We start from the raw sequence: 13,934 nt of genomic DNA, 5'->3' as shown, positions 1-13,934 counted from the left end.
TTACACTTGAGCGAAGAGGAAAATTCATGTAAGTATTTTACTAATCTGAGCTATGAGCAGCAAGATGCGAGTTGTCCCGGAAAAGCATGGGGCTTAGTGAGGGAAGGGGAGACTAGAAGCGCTTTTTAGGCAGCTAGGGGGCGGGTACACGCCGTTTCTCCAGCCACAGCGCTGCGTCTGGGCATGTCGCCGCTCGCAGTGGCTAATTTGAACCAGCCGCGGCACTTGGCATCCAGCGCGGCTTCTGCGGTCGCGGCTTCTGGTCCTACCACTGCTGCTGCTTGGAGGGAGAGAGAAAGAAAACAAAAAAAGAGAAAGCCAGATAAGGGGTAAAAGAGAGGCCAAGATGTAAACTCATTCTTTCGCTGCTAGCGGCTAACCCACATTCCCAACTCCTTTACCCACCCTGGAGGGGGAAATGTACACACCCTGTACTCAAACTCTGAACAAAAAAGGACACACACACACACACACATATGATGAGATATGAGACTAGGCTTCAGTTCCATCCACACTCTCCAGCCACACATTTTCTGCCCATTAGGCGAATCCTTTTGTCTCTTTTCAGGATGCAAAGCAGTGACCTCATTGGCTATAATTTCAGCCATGACATCACCAGGGCCTTTGTAACAAAGGTGCTACACTTGACGTTATCCATCAAAATGATGCGTTGGGCCTGAACCAGACTGCCATTTTGCACTTTAGACACCACCAACCTACAGGCACCATGATATCAGAGGAAATATGGCCCTGGTTTTTGCAAGAGGCTTAAGGCTAGTGATTGCTAGTGAGTTGTGGGCTGGAAGCTATGCCTGCTCAAGTTTTGGCTTTTTCTGGCCGCCGTTCCAGGGCTCTTGTCATTCCTCTCTCACTGTTAGGTTCTGTGTGTGAGGGCGCCCATGTGTATGAGTGGAAAGCACCGGGCTTCACCACTTAGTGCCGAGAATCATCAGGATAATTACAAAGCAATACACATCCAGACACTCTCTGGCTCCCCCTCAGTGGGAATTGGCCAGCTCTGGGAGAAATTGATAGCTATTTAGCCACTGGATAGTCATCTGTTTTCATGCATTAATTGTGTATTAACAGCACTGCCAGATTTAATAGTGGATATTGGGGTAGGACCAAAAACGCTTGTGTGCTGCACATTGTGTGTTCACACACATGGGCACAAGCGCCTGGGCGTTTGCTCATTTAGCTGTTCCTGCTACGTGCCTCCACTCTGTATTCGGTACGCTCTCTGGCAGCTCAAGCACTGCCCGGTGTGAAAGGTGCATTTTTACAGCCCATTAAAGTGGATGCTAATGCAGATCTGTGCACAGGAGCAGGTAGGTGTGGAAAGTGATACCTGCGGATAATGTGTGTGGAGCCATGCCCGAGGGTCAGGGTTGAGTTGCAGCGGAGTGGATGAGGTGGCGCCCACACCTCTCCTCACCTACACCATTGCGGGACGTTGATTCATCCCCCTCTAGTGTGCATGTGCGCTCACTTTGGGATTGCAGGCGCGGTGTATGTACTGTGCAGTGAGGAACACAATTCCAGTACTGGACTGAAATGTTACTCAAGTAAAAGTATGAATTCTCTATTGATATTTTTACCCAGATTAAAGGACAAAACTACCTGCTTTTCAATGTGCAGCATCAAAGGTAGAATGATAGTGAGATATTCTAACAATCCAACATTTTTGTGCTTGTTATTGTGCCCAGGTATAGTTACAGTTCCTAAGCTACAATTACAAATACAAATCTGCAAAGTCTTGCAGAAAGTAAGGTGAAATGTAAAGTGAAACAAAAATATCTGGAAATACTTTGTAAGCAGCACTTAAATACAGCAGTAAGGTACATGTAGTTCATAAATTAATGATACAATATCATATGTAACGGTACATATGGTTCATATATATATATATATATATGTATATGTGTGTGTGTGTGTGTGTGTGTAGTATATATATGTGTGTGTAGTTGAGGCCCAATTGGCTATAGGCGTCTGGATGCTGCTGTTCAGGGGCCCTTGATGGAGGGGACACTCATCAGCAGCACGCTGGTCAACCACCAACCCCCCTGACAGACACACATACTCTCCAAACATGACTTTTTCATTAAGCTGCTGAATTCCTGAGCTCCAGTTGGAGGTGATTTATCTGCACTGAGCTTCATTTGAGGATCATATGAAACAGACACAGCACACACACAGCCCATCTCTCTCATGCATTGTTGTGTTTCACATCCAGGCCTAAGGGTGGGTGTGTGTGTGTGTGTGTGTGTGTGAGTGTGTGTGTGTGTGTGTGGGTGTGTGTGTCTGTGTTTAGGGTTGGGTAGGAGATTAAGAGGAGATAGCATCTCCAGGGGTCCCTCATGTGGATAGCTTTAGATGAAATGCTGTGTGAAATGTGTGCTTGTATGTGTGTATGGAAACTGAAAGAAGGGAGCCTCCCCACTCATGGGACGTGTCTAATGAACCCCATTAAGGCCTCTAGTGTCAAGCTGGATTCCCTTATGTGGACTTATACTTGAATTGCCTCGCCCTGGTGTGTTTGTGCTGTATGGATTCATTTTTATCAGTTTTGCCCCCTGGATTTGATATTTGGGCTTATTTAAACTTTATGAAGGTAAACAAATAAATAGCTTTATTTAAGATACACAATTAAAATGTGTCAGACTATTTATAGGGTATTTTTTGGCCCTATATTTTACATTTGTGGCCTATTTTTGGTTATTTCTTAGGGGGTTTTTGCCATGGGACCTGGTTTACCTGAGCATCTCGCCTACAATCCACTTTGAGAATTTGGCGCTGGCCCCTTTGACTGATTTAAACTATGCTAGCAGAAGAGTTATAATGTACTTTTAAACGTTAGTGACAATGAAATGTGTCAGTGTATTGAATTAGGGCTTACTGTGTGTTAGTGTTTTCTATTGCTGTGTTAAAGAAGCATGAGGCTTTCTTTATTTGATGCACTGTGCGAAAGCATAAGCTCCATCAAAGCACATTTTGCATCACTAAGCTTTTTTTATTATTGATTTCTTCAACCAGAGTAGTGATAAAATGCAACTGATGTGTGTGACTTAAATTCCTGTTTATGCCTTTTCTTGTTCAGAAAGGTAGTTTGTGACACACTAAAACAATTCTCCAGATTTCCATCATGTTATTTATATATTAACAGCACTAACAACATTAAGGAATCCCATGATTAATTATTTGAGAACATAAAATTTTTGAAATAGCCAAGGGTTTTATGGGTTCTACTCATAAATAATGGTACTAATGGCAAAATTCTTCTGAATCCTTCTCAGTCATTCCCATCCAAAACACTGTAGTGATTTGCTCACTGACAGCACATGTAGCATCAGCTCCAGGTCATTGGCACAGCATCTCTATATAGGTAGTTTGAGCCAGGCTGGGCCCTGTCTGCAGCCTGCTCATGGTTGTAGTGATATATGGCTCTTCTCTGGGCCAGGCCAGCTCAAGTTCACCCCTTAGTAAATCCTGCCCTTTTTATAGGAGCTATAAAACCCGTAGCTTTTCTCCAACCTCCTCAAGCAGGCTTTGAAGTTTAGTTTACTTATCGTCCGGTTTCGTTTCGGTTTGTGTATTTTTGCTTTCCCTCTCTGTGCTGAAGCAGAATTTTGTTGTTGACTACTTGCATGCAGTTAAGAATCATTGATCCTTTCATCCTTTTTTTTCCCCCTGCTTGTGCTCGGGACATCTGTTCTGACTAAAACCAGTGTGCCGTTTCCTAGGATCGATTTGGTGTTTTATGCGAGTAAATCTGCCGTGCGACTCGCCGCTTGAGCTTGTGTTGTGAAGGAGGGAGAGGGGTAGAAACTGAAGCCCAAACGTCCAGCAGCACCTACTCAATGACCTCAGTCCTCTGCATCCAACAGGAAGGAGGGAGAAGAAGAGAAGGAGAGAGCATGCAAGGAGAGAGGCAAAGCCTTTTACAATCACCTAATAACTCCATTACACGAAGCTGTGGGGCACACAGAAAAAGCAAAAGCCCATTCCTGAAAGCCATGGCTCTAATGTACAGCTGAGGTGTAAAATTGAGACACACGATACCCAGGCCAGTGGAACACAATTGCCCAGAAAAAAGAACCCTTAGAGCAACATTAGGATATTACCTCGAAAATTAAATATTACCAGAGGAGGGGTGAGAGCATTTTAAGGAACGTAATATTTTCCCCCTGCACTCTCTGCTGTCAGCATGTGATGTGTCATTAATTGGGTTAAAAATCTAATGTTTCTGGAGCTTTTTTCCAAAGCTGGCATGGAAAAAAAGTGCACCTCCTATCTCCGCTGCTGGACAGAGTGGGCTTGGCCTCGCCTTAATGAATCAGTTTGTTTTCCCTGACCTTTGTCAAGGTTTGGGGGTGGTCAGCACAGGGGATTAAGAGCTTCTCTCTGCTAAGAAAAGGGCTGTGTTTTTCTCAACGAAAAGCAGCAAAATATGTCTTACATTGTCGCCTGATTCTCCTTCATTCCTTCATTCCATCAACAAATCTATAGTAAAACCGCATAAAAAAAAACAAATGCAAGCAGTAATTGCTCTGGCTGTCATGGCCCATTTCTGTTTACTTAGGAGCGGGGCTCTCAAAGACCCTCTGAAATACTTTCTCACTCTTTTTTAAAAGATGACATGGAATATGCATCCTCCCATTACAAGGACATTTCATTTTTTAATAGTTCGGCTGGCAGACCGTAATGAAACATTAATGACCGGCTGCGAGTGTTATTTTTTGGCATTGGGTATATGATTGGATCCTGATTTCCCAGCTGTGGAGAAATGTCTGTTGCTCTTCATCTATTTCGCTCTGCGAGCATTAAATCTCACCAGAGAGACGATGGCTGTAAAGATTAAGAGAAGAGAGAGAATTACCTGTGATTGGCATTGATTTGCAGCCACAGAAATTCATCGATAGGCCGTCAAGTGGCGTATGAAACACCCATGGCAGGCCTGTATGAAAGAGCGATAATGGTATGCATGAGCAAGGAGCCTTCAGGCAACATGCAGAGATGCTGATGAGGTAGTGGTCAGGCGCATGTAGCGGTAAAGCCGGACTATCCGGCGTTTGCCTCGTCTCATTGATCGAGCCCGGTTTGCTCAATGATCAGCGTGTGGAAGTGTGTTGTGTCACTATAGGGTGTGTGATGTGGTCAGGGCTCGTTGCGGCTTTGCGGATTGTCGGACATGCCCCCCAAGGATCTTTTCCCCTGTTGAGGAATGTTCTGGATGCTTTCAGAGTGTGGTTTTGTATCTCTCTCTCTCTCTAACTCTCTCGCGCTCTGTCTGAGGGAGGGTTTGACTCACTGAAGATCAATATTTAGCATCCCATGCGTGAAACGGGCAGATGTTTGGAGTTTCCTTTTCAGAGACGAGAGGGCTTCTCTTGAGTGAAGGAGATCAATGCTTCCTTTCCTCAGTGTCTCCATTCTCCTGCTCACCCTCTGGAAAGAAACTTCTGGTGTCCACCCCTGTCCACCCCCCGCAGTTTATATGGGCAGTTGACCTATGCAGTCTCAGCCCACAATGTTCCTTAGTAAACAACTTCTGCAGTAATGTTGGCAGAAAGCTTAGACTCAGCGATATTAGTGTCAGAACTCTTATTGTACATGCATGCGAAATGTTATGGTATAAGGACAGATTTCAGTTACTACATGATCAAGCTTGGGAAAGTAACATTTTAACCCATTTAAGGACAAATGGTGGCTTTTTCTGTCATTTTATCTACTCTTTTCCATTAATAACGTATTTTCTAAATGCTGTTGTTTCATTTATTTGATATGTAAAGAATGTTATCTTTCATTTAATTTGTGGTACAACCTATATTGTAAGAAAAAAGGTAAAAATTTTTATCCATCAAGGTTCAAACAAAGTACATGTACTCAGAGTACAGCAGTTGATGAAGTGCAGTCATGAATTTACATGTTTGTGCATTTTTATAACCTAATGTTTAATATTAAAACAATAAAATGAAAGTGTAACGTCAAGACGGGGTGTGTGGAGTCAGTACAGCTTGAAAAGTATAATTGCAATGGATTTTGGTACAACTTAAAGGTACAGCAGTGGTTTTAAGGTCCGATTGCGAACCTTAAATACGTTTTTCCAGGTGAAAAGTTCGTATTTGAACCTTTTCATAACCAAATGTTTTGAAACAGAACAGTAGAATAAAAGCCTGGAGGTGAGACGGAGTGTGTGGAGTGAGTACAGCTTAGAACATATCATTTCAGTGGATTATGGTTCAGTTATGTTCCCTGACTAGAGGTACTGAGATGGACCCTTGAGAGTCCCACTCCCAGTGAAAAGAGACAGTTTAGTACTTTGAATACTTTTCAAGACACAAAAAAAGCTCCTGTTCTATAGACTAAAGTGAATCAAATTGTTTTACTGAGCTCATGAATGGGACACATTGCTCTGCAGTATTTTTTTTTTTGTTTGTTTCGTTTTGTTTTCAGGGTTTTTTGGACCATCGCTACTGGGCCACGTTGGGTTAATATGATAAGACTGGAAATTCAAGCTCATGCAGAGCCTCTAAACAATCATCACTATAGCGCCATGTTGGGTTAAATGGGAGTTTTGCCAACATTCTCTAAAGCTTGTTCAACCTCGCAACAGTTTCTATGAACAAATTTGTGGGAGGAGCTTGGCCGAGAGCCACACACCCTCCCCCTCACACAATGCCTGGTTCAAAGAAGAAGTGAAGTTTTGTGTTAAACAACAAGATCCTGATTTGTAATTGATTTGTTCATTTGCAAGCAGCATGATTGAAAGTGAGGAGGCAGCATCAGTTGACAGCTTAGTGCTAACATCTCTTTCTCTCTCTCTCTCTCTCTCTCTCTCTCTCTCTCTCTCTCTCTCTCTCTCTCTCGCTCTCTCTCGCTGTCGCTCTTGCTCTCCCCACAGCACTTGCAGCAGCACGAGAGTGCAGTAGAAGGTGAGGCATGCTACTATCACTGCATGCTGTGTAACTACTCTACCAAGGCCAAGCTGAACCTGATCCAGCACGTGCGCTCCATGAAGCACCAGCGCAGCGAGAGCTTGCGCAAGCTGCAACGTCTGCAGAAGGGCCTGCCTGAGGAAGAGGAAGACTTGAGCACCATCTTCACCATTCGCAAGTGTCCAACCAGCGACACTGGTAAGTCAGGTAATTCATAAATACACACATACACACACTCTGAAAAAATAAAGGTTCCTAGATGGTTCTTGGCTTCGATGTGATTCTAAAAAGAAAATTGGTTCTACTTTATATTAAGTGTCTCTAATAACTGTGTAGTTACACATTAATAACTAATTTGTAACTAATAATTACTTAGTCACTGTTGCAGATGGGTTACAGAAGTACACCACATGTTTAACAACTTCAGGTTTGCCTCATGTATTTACACAAGTGTAACTTAATAGTTGTAAAGGCCTATTCACTCTCATGTAATTACATTTATGTTAATACTCTTGTGTAATTACATGAGAGTGAAAAGGAAATCATTTGTAATCAGGCTGGATCAGCAGTTGTTTTCAGAATTTTTTAATAACTTAAGAACATTAAGACATTACTTACACTGTATCTGCCAGCTTTACTAACATTTAGCTGGCATTTCTGTTGCCAGTGCTGTGATACTGTAACCAGTTTCAGCTTTAAACCAGTCTGTAATGAGAGAGAACAGCAGACGTCCCCTCATCTTAACATGTTACTTTAATAACATTAATTAAATGTGTTCCATTGTATTACCCTCAAACCAGCGTCTATATTACCACTCCTTTATTATACAGTACCTTTATAACAGCTACATAGGAACTGCCCACTTATTTTAAGGTATCATCTTAACATTACACTACACAAAAGTTCTTGTGTGGAAGATACACTTGTGTAATTACATGAGGCAAAACTGAAGTTTATACACATGTGTATTTACATAGGCTGTACTTCTGTAATTCATCTGCAACATTGCCTAAATCATCAGTAGTTACAGTGTTGTTGCATATGTTATTAATGTGTAACTACACAGCAAACAACTTTAGCATAGAAACTTTACATTACTTGAAAACTTTTAACTTTTAATAAGACTTATACGCTGATATCTCATTTGCAAAAGAAAAGGTTCTTTAAAGAAAGGCCCTTTATGGAACCAAAAGCAGTACAGAGAATCCTTTTTGGCATGTTTATTTTTTGAAAGTATCTTCTCAACCTCACTGCTCTGCTCAGTTAGAAATATATATGGTAGGACAGAGTTTTGTATTGGCATCAGTTACAGCTGTTTATTTCTGTGATCAATTACCGTCAATCGGTTATTGTTTGATTAAATAGTTCATTTCTCTGTACCGCCTTCTTTAGTTCTTCTCCTTTTGCTATCATTTAAAGTTTGCCTGTGTGCTGTGTGATCTCTTTTTTAAGGTTCTCGAATTTTTTTGAGGTAAAAGAAAAAAATAGCAACCATATCTTTACCTGTAGTCTACTGCAATCTGCCAGAATCATGAACATCATGAACACACATGAACACAGAGCAGAAGTACTTTTTAAGTAACAATAAAGGCCACATTATTTCTAAATAATCAACATTGTAGAGTTAGTCGATTTGTTCTTGCAGTCCTGTTGTGGAGCTCTCTGTCCTAAGCAGTAGATAAGACCTGATTTTTTGGGATGTTGACACCTAATGTACATCCTGAGATGCACTGTCAAAATACTGAAAGACATTGCCATAGCACACATGTCTTCATTTCCTAAAGCCTGGTCTCCCAAATGAGGCAACATGCAGGCTAGCACTGAGGTAAAAGCATCTTCATGCTCCCAGCACATTCACTCAATAGGCTTTGAACCCTGTTAAAAAAAAAATGCCCAATATCCTTAACAAGAGCTGCGACTCTTCATTCAGCTTCTCTTTATGCTCAGAGCACATTAACCACTTTCAGAGAGCTGAAAGTTTCTCAGTGACTTTTTTTTCATAATATCGTGCGCTGATATTCAAAGAGTTCCAGCAGCCAGCCATCCGCTTCTGGGCTGCGTCTTTGACATGAAAGGGATGGGAGAGGAGTGGGGCAGTTTAGTTTATAGATCACTGATCAGCTGGGAGGATGTCCTGAAGAGGGGGTGGAGGGGGTGGAGGGGGTGGAGGAACCGCATGCTTATTAAACCTAGTTGTTCTTAACCCAGGTCCTCGAACACTCACTTTTCCTGGCGCTCCCAATTGAAGTGAAGGGCTTGTTAATTAGCTGATTATTTGGATCAGGTGTGATAAAGCTGGGTAAAGACCAACATATGCGAAGCAAGGATACTTCAGGACCAGGCGTATGTTGGCAGGCACCATTCTGGCCAAAAAACAAAAGGCGCAGGTTTTGAGAGTGGGGGTCCCCGCCTTAGTCACCGATTAAGGAGATGGAGCTGTGGTCAATTAACACTCTGTCTGGGCGCAGATTTGGTTTTCTAATCACTTTGACTCCTGCTCTCTGACAAAGGGGCTCTGTTGTGCGTCCTGCCTCCCCTCCTCTTCCGCCAGTCAGGCGGCCCAGCCTGCGCACAGCCGCCCTCTGTGCTGCGCAAGAGAGACAGAAGGAAAGGGGGGAGAAGAAAAAAAAAACGAGTCAGCCTCTGAAGACGCTTTGTTCCGAGGAGGCACGGATAATGAAGCCAGCGGCCGGGAAATTGCGCAAAAGGCAGTCACAGATCTGAGGCAAATCATTAGAGAACATATTTAGCCGAGCAATTAAGGACAATTAAGCTTTCTGCTCGCTGCACTCCAAATATGTTAATGACTACAGTACAGTGGACAAGTGAACATGCAAAGGCAAGAGGAAGGCCCACTTAGGTTAAAAGGGTGTGGGGGGTTGGGGATTTTAGTGAATGTGTGTGTGTGTGTGTGTGTGTTGCTAGGGAGGGAGGTGTGGAGGTGGTGGGGAGGGGAGGGTTCACAAACAAGTCTAATTTTTTTTTTCACTCACTCTTTCTCTTCTCTCCCTCTCTTCTCCTCTCCTCTCTCGTGTTTTTTGGTTGATGTATTTATTTATATATTTTCTCAGCTAACCTTTGATGTGCGTTAATGGATTCCCTTGTTTGTGAGGCTGGCTGGAGGTTAGGTAATGGCTCCTGCAGTGGGGTTGTGTGGGCAGAACTGCACAAACACACATGCAAACACACACGTATATACACACACATGCTGACATCTTCCTTCTGCCATCTTTTCTTAAAGTTGCACCAAAGCCAAGGACTTTTGCGTGTGAAATGTGCAAGCATTTAAATGGCACACATTTTTGTTGCAATGCCATAATTGTTCTTGCATTAGTGAAATGAGATTTTTTTGGGAGGTTGAGGGGGTGGGCTGGGGGTGCACGAGAAATGCCCACATGCTTTGATGATGGCTGGCTTGTTCTGTAGCCTTGTAAGCTTTTGATGTCTTTAATTATGACCCCTCTTTCCAGACTCCAGTATTATTGAATTTCTGTACTTTTCTGTCAAGAATATATAGGTGATTAAGACTTACGGCTAGGCTTGTGTTGATTGGGAAATTCTGATGAAGGACAAGGTGAGTGCAAATCGAACTGAAGCCGCTCAAAGGGAGGCCTGGTAGGTCTTATTATCAGCTATTGTTTTGTGCACACATGAAAGAGAAAGACAGTGATAGAGAGAGAAAGAGAGAGAGGGAGCAAGTGAGTTGATACCTGCTAACTGACGTCACGGTCATGGGGAGTAGCAGTCAGTCAGGGCCCTTCCAGAGGAACTGCTCTGTTAATAGCCTGTGACGCGCTGTTTACCAAGCCGGGCCGGCTGCAGTGCGAGCGCTGAAGGCCTGATTGATTGCCCTACAGAGGCAGGATCAGGCTCAGGCTCCCGCCATACAGGCCAGTTCTCCCTCTCTTGCTTGCTCGCTCAGTGCCAGGAACAGCCTGGGCCTGGGCCTGCTACTCTTCTGCAGCCAGCTGTGTCCCTTTAAAGAGCACAGGGAGAGTGTTTTACTCCCCTCAACCTGGCTCAAGCTCACCTTTTTTTTTTTTTTTTTACCTTCCCCCTCTGCTTACACACACACACACACACACACACACACACACACACACACACATACATATATATATATATATATATATATATATATATATATATATATATATATATATATATATATATATATGCATTTTAGAGGTCTGTTAAACAAAATAAAGTGTGCAATAAAGAAAGTCTGCCTTTTTTTGCTCGCCTCAATCCCCCCGCTTCCCTAGTTCAAGCATCTTGATCGAATTATGCTGATAATGAACATAACTCTTCAGTGTCCAGTGCAAAAACGCTGCAAATTCCTCACTATCCGTCTGCCATCGCCTTCCAACTCTTAGCCTGTTCTCTTCCCCCCCCCCCCAAAACTACCATTGCACTGCATAAGGTCTGGTCTCCAACCTTAGTCTGTGACCCCCACCCCCTTAACTACCACTGCCCCCCTCCCCTCTTTTGGAGCTGAACCATTCCCTCCTGGTGTAACATTTAATTTCCTCCTCGCTAGCTCTTCTGAGGCACTGCACTCTTTCTTGTGGTTTAGGGGCAGTCACTAAAGTGGTAGAAGGTTTCCCTGCTTGTTAAAACAAAGCTGGCCCTAGATTTCTGGGTCAACTAGGCAGGAACTCCCCTGGCTGCTGCTGGGCAGCATGCGCAGTTTGGTTGGTGTTAGGTGCTTGGCCACTTCTCGATGCTAGCCTCTCCCTGAACTTCAAACAACACTGCGCCATGTAACCTCAGGATATGACGGTACCTTAGCAGAGAGGTGGATGGAGGTATGTTTTGGGCCCTGGCTACTAAGCCATTATTACCCCTCCTTTCCTTTTTTGAATAGCCTCTCTACTCCCTCCAGTCTCTGAAAACGAATGCATTCAGAGCTTTGTGAACTGACACCTAGAAACCTGGGTGTGCAGTGGCACCTCTCAGCCTTGGCATTCTTTACAAAACAATTAGTACGGAAGGAGTTGAGAATCCCGGCAGCACACATTAATGCACATTAACCATCAGCTACAGCGCTGTAAAAGCCCTGCATTAAGGCTGACCAGCCACCCCTCAGGGAGGGCTAGCGTGGCTCTTTCTGAACGGCCTCCACAACTGTCAGATCCCATTTTCTGGTCATTTGTTAGCACCACCAATGAGGATCATTTTTTAAAAAAGATCCATACCTCTAATTCAGAGAAAGTGTGTCATAGCAGATGCTGCTGATGAAAACAATCGATTGTGGAAATATTGATTGCTTTGTTTTCAGTTTGATCCATATTTTCTGCCTTGCTTTGTTATTTTTTTGGCTCCCAATAATAACCAAGTCCCTTCTCTGATTAATATAACAGTCATTAATGAGAACTCAAGCTAGGTGCATGTAGTCTGAAATGGCACAGTATGTGCAAACTTGCAAAGGAAAAGAGCAAAGACACAGATACAGAAGTGTGGGGACTTCTGGGGCCAAAGAGCAGGCAGTGTGGGTGGAGTTTGGATGCCATGTGTCTTTGCCCTTCTCCATTGCCCACAGAGTGCTGGGGTGGCAGAGATGAATCTCCTGTGTTAATTAGAGTCATGCGAGGATAAAAGGCAGCCATTGTCTCTAATTCATTCCTCCACTCAGAAAATGTGCTGCTTAAGCGTGCTGCCCTCTAGCTTGGACCCTGTCCATCTTTCTTAACCCCTTCATCGGTCAGTGAGACGAAGGAAATGTGTGAGAGATTCCCACAGCGGACGCAGACCAAAACACACAACTCTCTGCGTGGGTGTGTGTGATTTTGGTCGTTAGTGACACTCTAGCACCAGATGACAGGAGCTCTTCCATGAGTGACGTTCACCAGGGCATACAGCTGGTTGACACATTGGGGTCTCTCACATCACAAGTGTTAATAGATTCAGGTTATTTTTTAAAGTTCTAGAATGAGGTGCAGAAGAGAAGACAAAAAGAAGGTGTTAGGTGGGAATGGGAGTTTTTTCAGTGGAAGAGTGGTGACCTCATGCTCTGCTAGTCTGGGTTTGCTACTTTTGTAAAACTGTTTCAGACTCTTGATCACTGAGCTGTGACCTAAAGGAAATGCCTTTCTGTGGGTCCAGCACTGAACCTGCTTTGCTGTCTATGCCCACTTTCTTTAGGTCTAGACACCACAGGGTGGTCTGTGTCTGTTGGTTCATAACTCAGGAACACTGCCATATTGTATGTTGTCAGTGGTCACTTAACAGGCACATCATAGTCCTTCAGGACAAGAAATGAGCCAAAGGATGCCGTGGATGGATACATTTAGGCAGAATCCAGTTTCTAGCCAGGCACTTCTTCTGTTAAAAGGGGTGTGCTTCCTAGGTCACTTATTTTAAAAATGCACCCAGACTTAAGTGTATACAGATCTTCCCATCCACATTGTATTTCCTTGCATTTCTCGATAATTTAGCTTAAGCCAAAATACTGGAAATGGATTTTTCATGCTCAGGGAAAGGTATATAGCACAGCTACAGCAAATAAAGGATGTGTGCTCGTTTCTGGAGTCTGACCAAGTGCTTGGACAGAAGACAGGATGTGTCAACACAGGGAAAAGGGAGTAGTTTTAAACAACCATCAGACTTCTTTTTTGGGCTGGAATGGAACGTGTCATGCCCGAGCAGAAAGACGGCCAGTGCTCTGGTTGTGTACTCGTGTGCTTGTCAAAGCCATATCGCTGTTGTTGTAACCTCATAACTCCATTTTTGTCATTTTGTACTTTTTTACAGAATTTGAAAATGTCAACTGCCCTTTACAATGTGCCAAGATTTCATCGTAAACCACCAGATATGCGCCAAAGATGCTTGGAGAAAAATCTAGTTCAATTAACTTCCCTTCAAAACCAAGGTTTTTTTCCTTCTCCTGTAAAGTTTACATTTTTGGAGATATGAGGATTTCTGCTGACAGCAGTGGTATGTTTGCAGTAAACATATAGCTTAGGCAAACACGTGCAGTAAATACTAGTGGTTGGGAGT

General features: G+C 43.4%; 1 protein-coding gene across 3 annotated transcripts in view; it reads left to right on the top strand.

Annotated features, from left to right (window-relative positions):
* Window positions 1-13,934, top strand: part of zfhx3 (zinc finger homeobox 3) — a 305,456-nt gene that overhangs the window by 230,020 nt on the left and 61,502 nt on the right. For 2 of the 3 annotated variants that reach the window (XM_017700699.2, XM_037545321.1), the window contains exon 7: window positions 6,902-7,133. In XM_017700699.2, the coding sequence (XP_017556188.2) occupies window positions 6,902-7,133 (232 nt within the window). Of the gene's footprint in view, window positions 1-6,901; window positions 7,143-13,934 lie in introns of all 3 variants that reach the window. The other variant, XM_037545320.1, reaches the window with a different exon arrangement.

The sequence above is a fragment of the Pygocentrus nattereri genome, chromosome 15 (genome assembly GCF_015220715.1).
Source record: "Pygocentrus nattereri isolate fPygNat1 chromosome 15, fPygNat1.pri, whole genome shotgun sequence".
NCBI classification, from domain to species: domain Eukaryota; kingdom Metazoa; phylum Chordata; class Actinopteri; order Characiformes; family Serrasalmidae; genus Pygocentrus; species Pygocentrus nattereri.
Note: the sequence above shows the minus strand (reverse complement) of the source record. Positions and strands in the feature narration are given on the sequence as shown.